Source organism: Acomys minous (assembly GCF_964271855.1).
Source record: "Acomys minous genome assembly, chromosome: 13".
Classification (NCBI taxonomy): Eukaryota; Metazoa; Chordata; class Mammalia; order Rodentia; family Muridae; genus Acomys; species Acomys minous.
Window position 1 is genome coordinate 79,814,001 of NC_140495.1, and position 17,514 is coordinate 79,831,514.

Below are 17,514 nucleotides of genomic sequence, written 5' to 3' on the forward strand. Positions count from 1 at the left end.
AAACTACCAGTGTTGCACAGAAAGGACAAAATTCAAGCCATATCTTTCTGTCTTAACCAAAAATAAAAGCTTCTAATTGAGAAATCTGTTTTCTTGTTTTGGGGACAGGTCCTCACCATAGGATAATCCTCCTGCCTCAGACCTTCTGAATGCTGGAGTTGCAGGTAGGTCCAGCTGTAGAAATATTTTTAATATTTACAAATTACACTTTAAAAATTGTCTACGACACTTCTGCACAAATAACATGAAAGATAAATACCTAGATAATATCAGATGCTTATTCTTCCACTGATGTAAGGTTTTTACTCACAATGGAGCTTCAACCCTTAAGAACTAAATATATCATGTCAGATGTAACTCAATGAATAACTAAAATAAGGACAGTCCATATGAAACTGAACTTTTTCAAAGTTAAGGATTAGCCAGTCTCGGTAGTGCACGCCTGTAATCCCAGCATTCAAAGAGGCAGAGGCAGGTGGATCTCTGTGAATTTGAGGCCAGCTTGGTCTACAGAGTAAATCCAGGACACCCAGGGCTACACAGAAAAAACAAAAAGAAAAAAAAGTTAAGGATTATTTTTGAGTAAACTAGACTTTCAACATTATTTCTTGAAAAGTATATTTCCAAAAAATAGAAAACAATTAAAAGTTTGCATGAATACATAAAAGGACTAATATTAAATAAGTTGAATCCTATGTATATAGTTTGATATTCCAAGTCATACAAAAGGCTGAAGAGGATAGAAAGTTTAATTTTAGTTGTTTTAAAGATGTTTTTATTGTAGCAATGTGCAACTCTAGTCAGAGCAAGCATACAACTGCAGACAGCACACAGAACCTTGGTGACTTTAGTCTGTTTCTAGGATCAGTTTCCATTACCCTCTTCCAGTCATCATAAACAATCATCTCAAAGGTGTATTATACATTAGGCTCACATAACAGAACTTCTAGAAAAAAAACTGAGTTAATGGCACCTTTTATTTATATTCATTTTGATTCCTAAAAAAATAAGAGTCATTTGCACAGTACAAATAAACTAAAGATGTAATGCTATAGGGAAAACATTCAACAGTCAAGAGCTTAACACATGTTTTCCCTTTTAAAAAATGATTTTAACCTAATGCATGAATTCTAAGTTAGCTGGAAAAAACGTGATACTCATTATTATGATTTATGTTTCCATTGGCATGTATTCTGTTCCTTCCATTTATTTTTACACAACAGCACAAAATACAAAGCAAATACGAGATGAATATAGGAAAGAATAAAACACATTTTTAGATTCATTTATCCTAGTAGATTTCTGGTCTCCTTTAGAAAACAAAGTCAAGAATTCATTTTCCTGAGTCTCTTCAAGGCCACTTGATGCTGTGTGGTAACACCTTTAATTACATTTCCTCAAGACTTCTTCTAATAGCTTCTTCTAATTCCACATCTGCATTAAAAAACAGAATTTTAAAACAGGGCAGACAACTAATCGTGTGCTGTCTGTGACAGGTTATTAACACATTTCTTTCCAAGAAGCAGAGTCGCAGAGGATGAACTTACACTGCATTGGAGAGAATTTGGATCTGACCCAAGTCAACTTTACACATGCATTTAGTATGCCAGGAGATGTGTATGTTATTTCCATTCAGAGATACAGAAACTCAGCAGACTTTAGTGGCACTGACATGTCACTTACCTCATCACTGAACAAGTAGCATTTAGTTCCTAAAAGATTCAAGATGATACATACAAGAAATGGAAACAGCCTGTTGACAGGATGGCTGGGGACAGGAAAGGGAGGTTAGGGTAAAGGCATTTGCCACAAAGCCTGATGATCAGAGTTCAACTCCCTGAACCCACATGGCAGGACAGAAGCAACTGCCCCAAACTGTCCTCCGGCGTGCACGCATGCGCATACACGCACACGCACACACACACACACACACACACACACACACACACACACACTAAAGAAAACGCAACTTTAAAGAACTAGAGTCTACATGTGGTGGCATAGCCTTTAATACAAGCACCTGAGAGGCAGAGACAGAAGGTGCTCTGTGTGACCAGCAGTAAGGGCTACGGTGGTGAGATTCCTCTCACCTGGTGTGTGTGGGGAGGGGGAAGGGGCACAATGACAAAGAGCCTGTAAAAATAAGTAGATGTCTGCGTTTAGGGTCAGTATGGTCTACACAGCAAGTCCCAGGCTAGCCAAGGTTACAGTGAGGTTCTGATTTAAAAAAAAAAAAAAGTGGGGTGGAGGTGGTGAAAGGACGAAAAGAGGGAAGGAGGGAGGAAGACAGAAACAGCAAGGAAATACTATGAAATGACTATTACATTTACTTTCTATTTGTCAATTATAGTTCAATAAGGCTTGGGGGAAATTAGCTTAGGTTTGTAGCATCCAAGGCAAAAGGAAGCTCTCAGCTACATGGCATCTAAGAAGTATGTAAGTGTTTGAGTGTGAGTGTGTATGCTTGTGTGTGCACATGCGGGCATCTGTCGCAAATATTTTTAAAATGCATACCATATACCAGGAACAAGAATAACGTACTGGAGAAAGATGACTCAGTGGGTAATGTTCCTGTTACCTACGCATGAGAATGCCCCCCCTATAGCCCATATAAAACTCAGGCATAGTGGGATGAGCTTGTAGACCCAGCAATGGGAATGCAGAGACAGAATGACAGTGCAGCCAAAACGGCAAGCTCCAGTTCAGAGTCAGTGAGATACTCTATCTCAAAAAACAAAAACAAAGCCAGGCATGGTGGCACATGCCTTAATCCCAGTACTTGGGAGGCAGAGGCAGGCGGATCGCTGTGAGTTTGAGGCCAGCCTGGTCTACAAAGTGAATCTAGGACAGCCAAGGCTACACAGAGAGACCCTGTCTCAAAAAAACAAAAACAAAAACAAACCAAAACCCAAACAACAACAACAAAAGCCAAAGAAGGTGGAATATTAACCTTTGGCTTCCATATATGCACTCACAGTACACACACCTGTATATACACACACAATACACACACACACACACACACACACACACACACACACACAAAAGAGGGGGAAGGAAGGAAGGAGAGGAAAGGAAAGGGAGGGAGAGAAAAGAGAAGGGGGTGGGACATAGACAACTGTGAACAGGGCAAGCATCACCGGGTCACAGGTCTCTATGCCCCACTAGGACTGAGGCTAAAACCAAGGAGGGTGGATTACCACTGGCTGTTACTACTTCTTATACCAATGTCTTTTCTCATGTGCCCTACTCACTGTACAGGCACTTATGACTCCTCTAAGGATTTTCCTGAGCTGCATTTTCCTTAGCAGGAGCTGGTTTGTTATGTTGTCTGCAATTTAAAATGCTAAAAGCTAGCCTAAACTGTGCATTAAGTTATATTCTAGCTTTACTCTAGGGGTCGTGAGGTACCCCAGATGAACTCAAAGAAGTAAACTGAACATACACAAAAAAGCTGTGACACTTAGCAAAACACAGACTATTCAGCCTTAAAAGTAAACTTAGTGATTGAAGATGTGATACCACTGACACAGAGCAAAAGAAGAGAAGAGCTACCTCAGACACAACTGTACATTATGGGTACCTGATCACCCCAAGGTGACCTAGGAACATATGCTCTTTTCAGTAAATGGAGGAAAATCAACTAATAGAGCATGTAGGAAAATAGAGATCAATCTTTATCTTATGGGGGGAAAATAATTTCTTAATATACTATATAAATAATAGTAAAAGAAACAATGCAAGAAAATATATTAATGATGTAAGGAAAATTCACAAGATCATGAGAGGTCAATAGCAGAACTGAATTAAAATGTCTTTTATCAATCAAAAGGCAGCACAGTACTCCAAAGGACAGGATAGTAGGGTGACCAGAGCTTGAGAGTTGGACATCAACCTGAATAGTACAGTGCAGTCTTCTCAAAAACAAACAGGCTGGTGAGGTGGCTCAGTGGTTAGGAGCTTTTGTTACTCTTGCAGAGGACCTGGTCATGATTCCCAATAGCTACATGATGGCTCACAAGCACTTAACACTTGATGGCTTGGGTTTTGACTTCTGGAGTCCACAGGGTAGGGAGAACTGATTGCTGCAGGTGTCCTCTGACTGCCACATGCATGCAGTGATGCAATCCCACCCCCCAACACACACACTAATATTGTCAGGGCAAACCACAGAGAGAAATTTGAAGGATGTAAGAACTGACTATGGGATAAGGAGGAAGGAAAGATGACAGCATAAAAACAGGAGAGCACTGTGAGAATTTTACTGTTCCTCATCACCTTTGCCCTGACTGGCAGTTGCCCTAAGTAGACAGCAGCCTCTGCTCTCAATATGGGATCCTGGGCCTAGATCTTAGAAAGAGCACAGGAAACTTTACAGACCACTGCTGGTCTATTTTAATCTGTAACTACCTGAAAGCTAGTAAAAGGTACCCAGTCATCTATTTCCCCTAACTTAGAACCCTCTCTGGATAGGAAAAAGGTAGCACTGTGGGAGTAGGGGGTGGGGAGTTGGGAGGTGCTGTAAGCCAGACAAAATAACCCATCACAGACTGGAGCAAAATACGGTTTTTGCTCATACAATCAACCACAAAACCCTGGAAGGAAAAACTCAGGAAGAGACTGTGGAGTTAGGGCACCCAAAAGTGCCTGGCACAAGGAAGGTTTAGAACGGCATGTGTGCCTGGGCAGCAGGCCAACTTAGACACTATGTGATGGGATCTCACCACTAACTCATCTACAGGTCTGACACACGCCTGGCTGTAGGGGCTCTAGCACAGAGTAGTCTGCAAAGACAAGGAGAGATGGGCTTTGTTTAGTTCCCAGAATTCAGGAAAATCTGTCAAAAATAAGCCAAAAAAAACCCAAAAAGCACCCAATGATCACATTTAGTAAGGAATACAGGTTTTCCAAAAGTAGTGACTAACTGCTTAGTCTGTTTATATGAAGAACAGAAGAGTAGAATTTGATTTCCAGAATTATCATTGTAACATTCTAGTACCATTTTCAACAGCAAGAAGAATGTAAGTAAGAGAGTCTGAAGGTGAAGGACTTGCCCATACTACACAACCTCTAAGGCCCACAACTGGATTCAGTGTCTGCACATGTCATCACCATGTTGGATGACTTCAGTTTCCCTGATGGAGTACACAAACAGGCTTATAGACTGCTAACTGGCCTGGGTGGTCAGAGTTTGATACTGGTTCACTGAAAGCAACCATCATAGGAGGGAACAGCTTGCCCCAACAAAGCAAAAGCAAAGATACAAGTAAATTTATCCTGTCTTCTGTCCCCATTTGTCAAACATTTACAGTGTTGGGAAAGTGAAAGAGACATAAACTTTTCTAAGTTTCTCTCAAACGGGTTGTGTCAATTATCTAGTAGCAGGAAGACAGGCCCTGGTGGAACTAACACTTTTATGTTCTTACTAAGAACTTCACCTACTCAACAGCAATCAGTTAATGCTCAGACTATGCTGGGTTCTGATGAAGGAAAGAAATAAGCATGACCCTAACTCACCAAGGAGCTTGGCAGAGACAAAAGTGCAAACAGAACTATTTCAAGTACCCTTGGATGGTACGGCTGCATCTTCCTACGGAGAGTTGTATAGCTCTGTCCAAAGCCAGAGAACTTCAGCTGTGTGTGTGGTATAAGCCTGGAATATCAGCCTGCTAGGCAGGCTGAGACAGGAGGATTATTAGTTCAAGGCTGCTTAAACAGTATATAAGACCCCATCTCAGCAAAACAAAACAAAACAAAACAAAAACCAGAAAATCAACCAGAAATGACATCTGAGTTACTTATTGTATAGTGTAGCAGTTCTCAACCTGTGGGGTCATGACCCTTTTGGGGGTCAAACAACCCTTTCACAGGGGTCACCTAAGACCATCTGAAAGCACAAATATTTACACTATGATTCATAACAATAGTAGAATTACAGTCATGAAGTTGCAGTGAAAATAATTTTATGGTGGGGGGTCACCACACATGAAGAACTGTATTAAAGGGTCATGGTGTTAGGAAGGTTAACAACTGGTGTAGAGGAAAAGAAAAAAAAGGCAATTAGAGGAAAATGGAGGGAGATCATATCCTTTCCTTGGCAGGGATCACTGTGGGTTAAATACAGTATAGAAGGCATCATCAGGAAATGAACAAATCACACTGTCACACCTTTTGCTTTTCTAGGAGTGGACATGATGCTGGCATTACTAACTAATGACAAGTGTAGGTTGTCCTCTTCTGGATTCTGACTTGTTAGATTTTAGAGACAGGATCTCATGCAGCCTGTTGCTTCCAAACCACTAGCTAGCCAAGGTTGGCCTTAAGCGTCTGACTCTCCTGTTTATGTCCGTCCAACGACACATTATGAGCACGTGCCTCCACATCTGCTCTTCTGTGGCACACGGGCAATTCCTCTACCAACTGAGCTATGCCCCAGCATGTTACCTGGGACTTTTAACACTAACTCTTTCCCTAAACTAAGAACCATAAAAACATTAAAAACTGACAGCTTGGGGAGGGTTCTCAAGTACACCCAGATGTACACATGCACATTCACCAGGGCAGCCAGAGACTCACAAGACTCAAAAATCCCAACATGTGGGGACTTAAAACTTATAATTTTGACTAGCATTCTCCTGGAATTAGTCATAGGTTTTTGAATAAAGGTTAGAAAAATCTAAACTGCTGCTCAGTGGTGTTTATCTTCCAGGACAAGCAACTTGCTTGGTACTTTTTGTTTAAACTCAACTAAAGCTCTTTCTCTGCCTAACTCATCATTATGACTGCTGAGCACAGACTTAGACCTTAAAGATCATGCTGGGAAAGCCTGTTGAGCAAGCTTCTAATTAGGTTGTAGATTTTTCTGCCAACTTCGTTATCCTGTGACTTTTGGCTATAAGAGAAAAAGATCACAGTTCAAGTTTATTAAAAAGAAAAAGAAAAAAGAATGAATTCCACTGCCAAGCTCCCATTCCCAAAGCCCTCCAGCACACATCTATAGTGTGCTCTTGAGGACTCATCACATGCACCAGAGATACATCAATGAGACGGCTTCATCCACAGAACTCCTTAGGGACCCAATGCTGTAATGCAGGGTAAATGAATACTATTTTCCCTCTATTAACAGACACACTTCCAACTTTGTCAGTGAAACTTGAAGTGTTTTTTAAGTCAATCTTAATATTCTTTTTTAAGATCTTTTTTAAGATCGACTTAATATTCTTCCCCGATCATTACAAAATGCAGTCTATTACATAAAAACTAAAAAATGGTTAGACAAAAAGTAACACAATGCCAACTCACACCAAAGCCCCTCCCTAGCCTGTGGGAGGAAGAGCTTTTCATGGAAGGAGGAAGAAAGGTGTGCTCCTACCTTTCAACTAGGTATTGGACTGGATTTGGCCAAATAGCAATGTGCTACTGTGTTCTGGCTTCTACATGTAGGTTTCCTTCCTCCATCCCGCTTTTGTTTTGGTTTGGTTTTGGGTTTGTTTGTTTGTTTGGCTTTTTGACACAGGGTTTCTCTATGTAGCCCTGGCTGTCCTGGAACTCTCTTTGTAGACAGGCTGAGCTCAAACTCACAGAGATCCACCTGCCTCTGCCTCCCAAGTGCTGGGATTAAAAGCCTGTACCACCACCACCCTGCAGGTTTACTTTTCAATCATTTTATGTACAAAAAAAAAAAAAATTTAAAGGAGGAAAATTGAAGTAAGGCTTAAGAAATTAAAGATGATAACAAGACGCACTCAAGTGTGGCAAGGATGATCTCTTACCCTCTGTGGATCTGAGCTCCTTTACGGGAGTACCTTTTACACCGGTGTTGTCATCACTGTCACACTCTGTAAGAAATAAGTGCAAATACATTTCTGAAAAATTTGTGTCCTACATTTCATATTTGGCTTCAAATTCACACCAATTCTCCTGCCGCAGGCATGAACCACCATGCTTAGCTGAACAGTAGTATTTTCAGTTTCTCTCACCAAGCTTACTCCCTAGTGCCCCACTGTTAGTTAGCCCAGCAGGGCTTGCTGTTAATGCTTACCCAGTAATACTAAAAACTGACCAAGTCACTATAGTTTCCAACCAGAGGCACTCATCTCTATAAAGGTAACAAAAAGTCTTAACTGGCAATGGCAATACATGGCACCAACTTACCCAATGCCATACAGGCTTTCTAATGAACCTCAGATGTCTATAAACTGTTATGGTAGACCAGGTATTGGAAAAAAAATCACCTCTGGCATAATCGGTGCCCTTGCTATTTATTTGGCTAATCACTTTCTTTCTGCATATACACTTGCACGCCAGAAGAAGGCATTAGATCAAATTATAGATGGTTGTGAGCCATCATGTGGGTGTTTAGGAATTGAACTCAGGACCTCTGGAAGAGCAGACAGTGCTCTTACCACTGAGCCATCTCTCCAGCCCAGCTAAATGAACATATGTCAACATATCAACATACTATTATATGTAAGAAGACATGCACATGAATATATCATATATCAGAGACTGAATCAAACTCAAAATAACTAAATATAATTAGTACGTGCTTCTGCAAAAACACAGAAAAACACTAAAAATTAAAAGGTCACAATTGCCCATGAGTAAAAATTAAGTTCTTGTATTTCATTATATGCTTTTATTGCAGAAATTTTGTTTTTAAGCAAACTGCTTCAAATATTTCAAGCAGTGTCTTAGAGAAACATTGTATTTAGTTTTAAAAACAAAATCCAGCCTCTAGAGTCTAAACATTAAAAACAAAGAGAGAAAGATCAGGTGAGATGGCTAAGCTGCTGAAAGTACATGCCACCAAGGCTCACTACTTGAGTTTGATTCCTGGGACCATTCTCCACAGAGACATGGACTCTGGTACCCCGTATTTGACCACTTCCCCTTGGTAGGGAGCTCTGGCGGCACTCAGAGGAAGGATAAGCAGGCTACCAGGATGAGACTTGATAGGCTGTCTGTGACCATACGGTGGGGGAGGAAGTCCCCTTCTGTCACAGACCTAGGGGAAAGGAACAGGGTGAAAGAGGGCAGGCGGGAGGAACAGGATGATACAAGTGAGGGGATAACAATTGAGATATAATCTGAATAAATTAAATAAAAATTTTTTAAAAAGAGGAGGGCCAACTCCTGCGTGCTGCTCTGTAACCTCCACAAGTGTAAATATATAAGCAAATAAATGTAAAAGTCTATTTTTAAAAAGAACAAAGGGAGAGAAAAAAATAAAAAGCCAATGAACCAAGACCTACAAAGAATATAAAAGAAAGTGTTAATAGGTTTCTGTCCCAACAGTGCAAAGTCTAGGTCAGCCAAAGGAACATGCCCAAACCGATGCCAGTGCTTCACCTCTTCGTGGAAGTCCTAAAAATTAAAACTGTCAGTTTGAATCACGTGCAGATTACACAGGGCTGCAAGACTTAAAACAGGTTCTTTTGCCTCAATCAACTCATCCACAGAATTGAGAAAATCATTAACATTCTTCTATTTTCAGTCCCTTATACAGAATTAATTGTACCATAAAGACTAGGGAAGCAACAGGCAGATTGGCCTTTTGACTTAATTCAAAACATAATGCCTGTTCTACAGGCTACGGTACTGCTTCAATTGTCTACATGTTCACAGCACAGGTGAAGTTTTATACCCACTTCGCTCGTTTGTTTTTTGAGATAGGGTTTCTCTGTGTTATTTTGGCTATCCTGAACTCATTTTGTAGACCAGGCTGGCCTTGAACTCAGTGATCCACCTGCCTCTGCCTCCCAAGTGCTGGGATTAAAGGCATGTACCACCACACCTGGCTATATCCACTTTTTAAAAATGGATTTCAAAGTCTGTATTACACCTACTACTTTAATATTACTCATTTAAAGTAAAGCCACAACCAAATGCATACAACAAAGCCTTAGGTCCATATAGCAGACCGTTTGCAATTAACTGTGGCAAAGTCTTTCCCACTGCTTCTCATTCTCGAGAGGACACTGGTCCAAACACAGAGTAACGGTAAGGTGGATGGACAGCTGGCCAGGGTTGCCACTGTACTTCTTAGAGCTGCAGGCCAAGTACATACAACCTGAGGGGCCTAAAAGATAGGGAGATTAGTTCAATAGCTCATCACAGATCCTAGGGCATTTACAATATGGACTGCTTTTCTTGACTGCTTATCATCAAATCTACTTTATGTTTTGAGGTGCCAGCACTCACAACAAATTTCTATCTTCTGACAAAGAATAAAAATTTCTATATAGTTTTAAAAAGAGAAAATTTGATACATATTTATGTAAAATGCAGCATTATTGCTCTATAGCAAAATGCATCTCCTCTTCAATCTTAAAGCACATGGCTAGAGCCAATAGGTGATCCTCTACCTCATGGAATTGGCTTGTAACCAAACAAAGTCACACCCATAGCATATGATACTGATGAAAGGTAGAAACTACAGGTTGGTAATTTAAGCTTTCTAAATCACTGCTTCCTTACCTCTAAAGACTTACAATCTGATACATCTAACTCACAGCATACAAAAAAGGGGAGAGGGATTGAAAAACATTAAGAAGCTATTTAAATGTATCTGAAGCCTAAATGTTTAAACAAGTTGACTATAAAAATGATAGCATATTGGTTGTAAGACAGTACACCCGCAATGAGAGCTTCAAGTCCCAGCAACGGAAACAGAAGGCAAAGGCACTTCTACTTTATCCTAAAAATGAACATTCTGTTTGCTGGGCAGAGCCTCGAATACAGACAAAAATCCAGAAGGTTCACGTAATACTGTACACTTATATTTGAGAAAAAGCTTTCAACCGATTCTCAATTCTCAAGAAGCTCTACTGAATCCTCCTACCCCAAAACAACAGTCTTAAGAAAATGGCCATGAAATCTATGGATAAGAACACCCCCACAGCAGCTGTCAACTGCTGACAGCTCCTCAGCCAGTGAGGCTTCATGCTGACCTCCCTTGTGCATGCTGAGCTTTGGTCTGGCTTGAGCTTGTGCAGGCTCTGTGCGTCTGCCACACAGCAGGTGTGAGATGATCACATGTGCAGCTGCCCTGCTGTACCGGAAGACACTGCTTCCTTACAGTCATCCACCATCACTCACTCCAACACTCTTCCTGCCAGCTCCTCTGCGAAGATCCCTGTTACTTTTATTACTATAAAAGCAATAGATAGCAATATTTGAGGTTTTTTTTTTTTGGACAGGACTAATAAAAACAGTATGATTCCCTAAGCACCTAAAGCATTTTATATATTGTGCTAGACATATTTATATAAACCCCAATTCTTACAATCTAATACAGATTAATGTTCAGAAAAGAGGTTGAGTAACTTGTCTGAGCTCACTCAGCTAGGAAGCTACAAAGTTAGCCTTTGATCAAAGCCTGTGCCCTTCCTTCTGTGGGCACAATCTTTCACTTCACAAAGCAGTGAGTTCAAATGAATTCCGAGGGCCACAGAGAGCACTCATGAGATGGGCTCAACCCTTCTTACCTCCAACCTCGTGCACACACACAGACCCACTCACGCCAAACAACAGCAACACAGGCAGATTCACAACAGGCCTCCCATTCTAAACCCTACAGGAAACAGTCCCAAAACTGTACCACAGAGAAAAAAAAAAAATGAGGTTGACCAGTGTGGCACAGGCAAAAGTGTAGGTTGCTGAGGAGAGGATACAACTTTTTTTATTTGATTTGGTTTTGTTTTTAAAAGAAGCCCCAGAGAGAAAAATTAAGTGGATAAAAATAAAAATCACAAAATAGGAAGCTAATATTCAGAACTGCAGCATGGTATAAATATAAAAGAGTTCACTTTGCTTTACAATAGTGCATCAGTACTGTGACTTTTAGTGTACACATTAGCTGAAGGTGGTCATGAAGTCCCAATTCTTTTTGGCTCAGCCTCTCTAAGGGCACCCTGCCTCATTACTGACTCACAAGTATAGCTGAGTGCTAAGCATGGTGGCCCACACCTTTAGTCCCTGCACTTAAGAGGTGGAGGCAAGAGGATCTGGAGCTGAAAGCCAATGTGAGATATGAGAGACCAGGGGCTGGAGAGATGGCTCAGTGGTTAAGAGCACTGCCTGCTCTTCCAAAGGACCCGGGTTCAATTCCCAGCACCCACATGGCAGCTCATAACTGTCTGTAACTCCAAGATCTGACACTTTCACACAAAAAATGCACATAGATTAAAACTAAATAAAATATGTAAAAAAAAAATTAAAATACAAAAAAAGCAAGAGATATGAGACCATTTTAAAAATAAAAAATAAAAAAAAGGGGGGGTAAGTAAAATCATACTTTGTGTAATTTAATTGATCCACTGCAATTGCTGGTTAGAATAACACTCTTCATTAAATAGAAATTCAAACAGATTACAAGAAAATGGAGACAGAGAATGTTAAAGCATACAACAACACTCCGAAGAAGTAGCCAGTTTTCTTTCACTGAGGCCATTCACCAAAAACTTCAAATCTTTTTTTTTTTTTGAGACAGGGCTCATGTATTAGAGCATTTTGGAGGTTGTTAATATTAGAAACAGAGTCTCACTTTGTAACCCAAGCCCTTGCTGTTCTGTGCTCACAGCTAGCCTCCTGTTCCAGTCTCTGACCAGCTAGAAGCACCACGTGTGGATCACCACAGCTCTCTACTACAACATTTAAATACTATTCTTGTATTCTCTCCTTTCATATTTATGTCAGAAATTAGGAAAAAGAAACTTTAGAATCCCTGTAGCTACTTTCTTTTTAAAGTACTGGGTGGTGAAATTGAACGTCAGTACACCTACCCATGGACAAACTCAGAGAAGGCTGGAAAACTACCAACCACAGCAATGAAGTAGAAGACACCCACCCTCCAAGGACGTATAGCTCATCAGCACTTCACTGCATCAGAGCAGAGTCTCATTCTCTTAACTTTTCTAGGTATTGCTATATTTTTTGCTTTCTTGTTTATCTAATAACACTGTTTTCTGGCAAATTTGGATGCACTCAGGTGGCAAACTATACTTTGCTTTCTAAATTCTGAAGATAAAGTTGCAATTCTGGAAATAAAGTGAACATCTGAATTCTGAGTTTTAATGTTTTAAGACATTAATATATATTTTAGACAAGTGGATATTGATTTTATCTATTAAAATTTTTAAAAGGCTGTGGAAAATTACTGTAAATTACCCTCACTCTGAAACACTAAAAAATGAAAGTAATAATGTCAGGCATGATGGCATAGGCCTGTAAGTTCAGCACTTGGAGGAAGAAGAGACAGGAAGATTAAGAGTTCAAGGCTAGCCTCTGCTACATCAGCCTCTACTAGACAGAAGTTTAAGGCTAGCCTGGCTATAAGAAATCCTGCTGAAACAAACAAGAATGTAAGTACATAAGAAAGGACCAAAAAGATAGACGTATGAAAGCACAAAGGTTTAGAAGCAGACAACAGTTCACTAGCAGACAGCAGTTTATTGTTTTTCTCAGCAGTGGAATCTCTTCTTCTTGGGTGGTTTGCACTGTGACGGCAGCTGCATACCTTTGGTAGTATCAGATATGCTATTTAACAAGGCACACATCATGTCTCCCTCTAAGTGGTGAGGGTTTAGTATGTGAGCTGGCCTCTGAGTCTTCTTAAATTGGTTCTCTAGCTCCAGAAAACCTTGGTCTCCCGAGAGGATGGTGAAAGGAATCTGCTTGGGCAGTTGCTCATCTAGACGGCCGGCCTAAGTTGGAATAAACAGCACAGGTTGTTAAAAATCTGCACGAGTTTCAAATCAAGTAACACCTAGTTCACAATGAGCACATATCTAGGAAAGTATGTTACAGCTAAACTACATGCACAAAGGAGGTACCTGCATGGTGGGGGGGGGGGACCTAAACGGCCATCTACTCAAAGGAAAGGCAAATAAACCTTTACTGGAGAAACAGACAGAAGGTAAATTCTATGACTCAATCAAAAGAAGGAATCTCCTGAGGTTGAAGAGCAAGTGACGCGTTTGCAAAAGCATTCATGCACGTTATCTAAGTGATACTAAAACATCCAAGCAGAGGACTTAATATAAAGTGAGTCCTGGCTCAGTAGTTTCACTTAATTAACAACTGCCTTCATTCACTTCAACAATGATTAATCAAACCCATATAAAATAGAATATTAACCCACACTCCAAAAGGATAAACATGATCCTTAATAATTATTTCTCTTATTATTATATTTTTTGGGTTAACAATTCTCCTAGGCCTTCTTCCATATATATTTACACCAACCTCTCAACTCTCCATACATTTAAGCATGGCCATGCCACTACGAGCAGGAGCAGTGACCCTAGGCTTCCAGCATAAGATAAAAAGTCCATTAGCCCATTTTCTTCCCCAGGGCTGCTCTATCTCACCTAGTCCTATACTTATTATCGAAACTACCAGCTAATTTATCAACCTATAGCCTTAACAGTCTGTCTCACAGCCAACATCAGTGCAGGCCACCTACTAATACATTCAACTGGCAGAGCTACTCCAGTATAATAAGCATCAGCCCACCAATAGCTGCAATTACATTTATTATTCTTGTCTTACTACACTTGAACTTGCCGTAGTCTTGATCCAAGCCTATGTATTTACTCTCTTAGTTAGCCTTTACTTACATGATGATACATAATGACCCACCAAACACATGCATATCATATAGTTAATCCAAGCCCATGTCGCCTAAACAGAGCTTCTTCCGCCCTACTTTTTTTTTTTTTTCCTGCCCTACTTTTAACCTCTGGCCTAGTAATATGATTTTCAACAGGCCTCTTAGCAAATACTCCATGTATCAATGATAATGGGATGTGAAGGAACTTATCAGGCATCACACTCCTATTGTACAAAAAGGCCTTCGTTATGGAATAGTTTTATTTATTGTATCTGAAGTATTTTTCTTTACAGGTTTCTTCTGAGCCTTTTATCACTCTAGCTTTGTCCCCACATATAGGACAGCAGCTAGGAGGCTGCTGACCACCTACAGGAATTATACCCTTAAATCCACTAGAAGTACCCCTATGTAAAACATCAGTTTTATTAGCATCAGGAGTCTCAAGCAAAAGAGCCCATCACACTCTAGTAGAAGGAAAAATAAAATCATATAGATCAGGCCTTATTAATTACAATCATACTTGGCCTTTACATCAGCATTCTGTAAGCCTCAGAATACTTCAAAACTTCATTTTCTATCTCAGATGGAATTATGGGTCAACACTCCTTAGAGCAACAAGATTTCATGGTTTCCTTGTAATTTCACTCAAATCAACACATCACTTTGACTTTGAGGCAGCAGCATGATATGGCATTCTGTAGTGTCAGCTGACTTTTCCTGTATGTGTCTATCTACTGGTGAGGTTCATATCTGCTGAATGTAAGTAGTACAACTGACTTCTGATCCGTTAGATATGGTAAACCCCAAGAAGAAAGTAAGTAACTTATTTGCAGTCATTGTTATCAGCATTGCCCTATGCAGTCTCCTCATTTCCGTCACGTTCTGATTTCCCCAAACTAATGTATATACAGAAAAGCAAACACATATGAATGTGGATTTGACCCTATAGGCTCAGCTTACCTTCCTTTTTCCATAATTTTTTCCTTGTAGCCACTTAACATTAACACAGTAATATTTTACACCTTCATTTTAGTATCAATCTTATCTGGCAGAGGCAGATGTAAATGCAAATTCTATCCAGGACAACAATGATTAATATAGTGCCTCTCAATTTCAGATATTAAAATATAAAAGGATATTAGTATACAGTAAGTAAAATATCATCTTGGCTAATTATTCCATAAGTAACTAAAAGTCTGCTACATATAGATGAAGATCTACTAGAAAACTGACATAAGCAGTAAATAAATAATGTGGTGGGCCCTTGTCAGACCATACAGTAGTAAGGAGAACTGATGCAGTTTTATATAAAATCAGCACGGAAATGATTTATGCTACCATTATAGTTCACATGGGAAAAATCCAAATGGATCCTAGATTGACATCTGGTTTTTAATATAACACCTACTTACATGCATGCATATGGCAAAATCAGCAGCATCTTTTCTTTTACTACAGCGAGGATGAAGAAAGAAGCATCCAATCCTGTTCAAATAATTATAGACCTGACAGCTGAGTGGAGGCTTCCAATTGGTGTTTCCTCCTATTAATTTTAGAAAAGACACAAAATGATAGTCAAGCAGGGAAAAACAAGCCTGAGAACTTTATCGAGATAAAATACAACCTGTATTTTCCTTCTTGAAAGTCCTAAATTACACTGTGAGAGAACTCAAGTTATTAGAGTGCACACCTAGAACACACAAAGTCTTGGGTTTGACCTCCAGCACCACATAAAACCAGGTGGTGGTGCACACTCACGTGGGTGGAGACAGGATGACCAGGAGTTCAAGGCAAGCTTCAGCTACAGAGCAGGCTGAGGCCAGCCCAAAGCTCTATGAGATGCTGTCTCTGTCCAATCAGAGGCATCACCATCTTGTTGCTTTACAGCCTTGAGAATGGAGACTGACTTCCTTTTATCTGTCTACACATGTGAAAGCTCAAGGGGTGGGGCCTGGTGAGATGTCTCTGAGGTTAAGAGCACTGGGGGTTGGGGTTTGAGTCCCAGTACCCACAGTAGCTCCTCACTGTCTGAAACGCTAGTTCCAGGGAAGTTTAACATCCTCTTTTAGTCTCCACGAGCACTAGACTGTGTGGTGTGCAGACATACAAATAGGCAAAACACCCATACACATAAAAAAATAACTTTTCTTGGAAGTTCATATGGATAGTGAGTACAGTAAAAAAACAAAACAAAAACCAATGTTAACATTCTTTGAGTGATATCATTCTATATAAATTCAAATTTTGGTGGGTTTTACAAATGTGCCAAAGTCACTAGATCAGAAGCAATACATAAGCATTCACTATATTTCTGTTTAGTACGCTAGTGCTGCTCTTACTCTGTCTTCCTCCGAGAGGCTTCTCTTGTGTAAGGAAAGTTAAATCAGAGACTCTTGACTAGTCAAAGTGCTGAGAGAACTGACAGTTGAATGCTCAGCCCTAACTCCCTTCAACGCCCAAGAGACACAGTGAAAGAGGGGGCACAAAGAAGGAAGAGGCAGTGGATGGAGGAGTGCTCTCAAACACCATCTTCTGTACATGGCGCAACTACCACGATTGTGAGCTGAGAGCGGCTGTGATAACCTGCACAGGGTGGCTTGCCAGCATTCCAAAACAGACTGGGGAGGAGCTCCTGGCGGAGGCAGTCAGTCACTATTACACTGCCCACACTCCTCCCACCCATATTTATACCAGCAAAAAATCAGACATGAAAGTACAAAGAGCACGTATAGCGAAGAAAAGGTTCAGTGGGAGTAGAAGTGAAATGTGAGACAGTAATGGAGGTGAAAATGTCTACACACACACACACACACACACACACACACACACGCACATAAACACACAACACATGTATGTATGTATGTATGTATGTATGTATGTATGTATGTATGTATATATAC

The 17,514-nt window shown here is 40.2% G+C and overlaps 1 protein-coding gene across 2 annotated transcripts in view; it reads right to left on the minus strand.

Moving 5' to 3' along the window:
- Nucleotides 1–742: 742 nt before the first annotated feature.
- Nucleotides 743–17,514, minus strand: part of ZNF451 (zinc finger protein 451) — a 57,992-nt gene continuing 41,220 nt past the window's right edge. For both annotated transcript variants that reach the window (XM_084754869.1, XM_084754870.1), the window contains 4 exons: nucleotides 16,027–16,157; nucleotides 13,520–13,706; nucleotides 7,773–7,838; nucleotides 743–1,434 (listed from right to left, as the gene is read on the minus strand). In XM_084754869.1, the coding sequence (XP_084610995.1) occupies nucleotides 1,388–1,434; nucleotides 7,773–7,838; nucleotides 13,520–13,706; nucleotides 16,027–16,157 (431 nt within the window). In that variant the 3' untranslated portion in view covers nucleotides 743–1,387. The remainder of the gene's footprint in view (nucleotides 1,435–7,772; nucleotides 7,839–13,519; nucleotides 13,707–16,026; nucleotides 16,158–17,514) is intronic.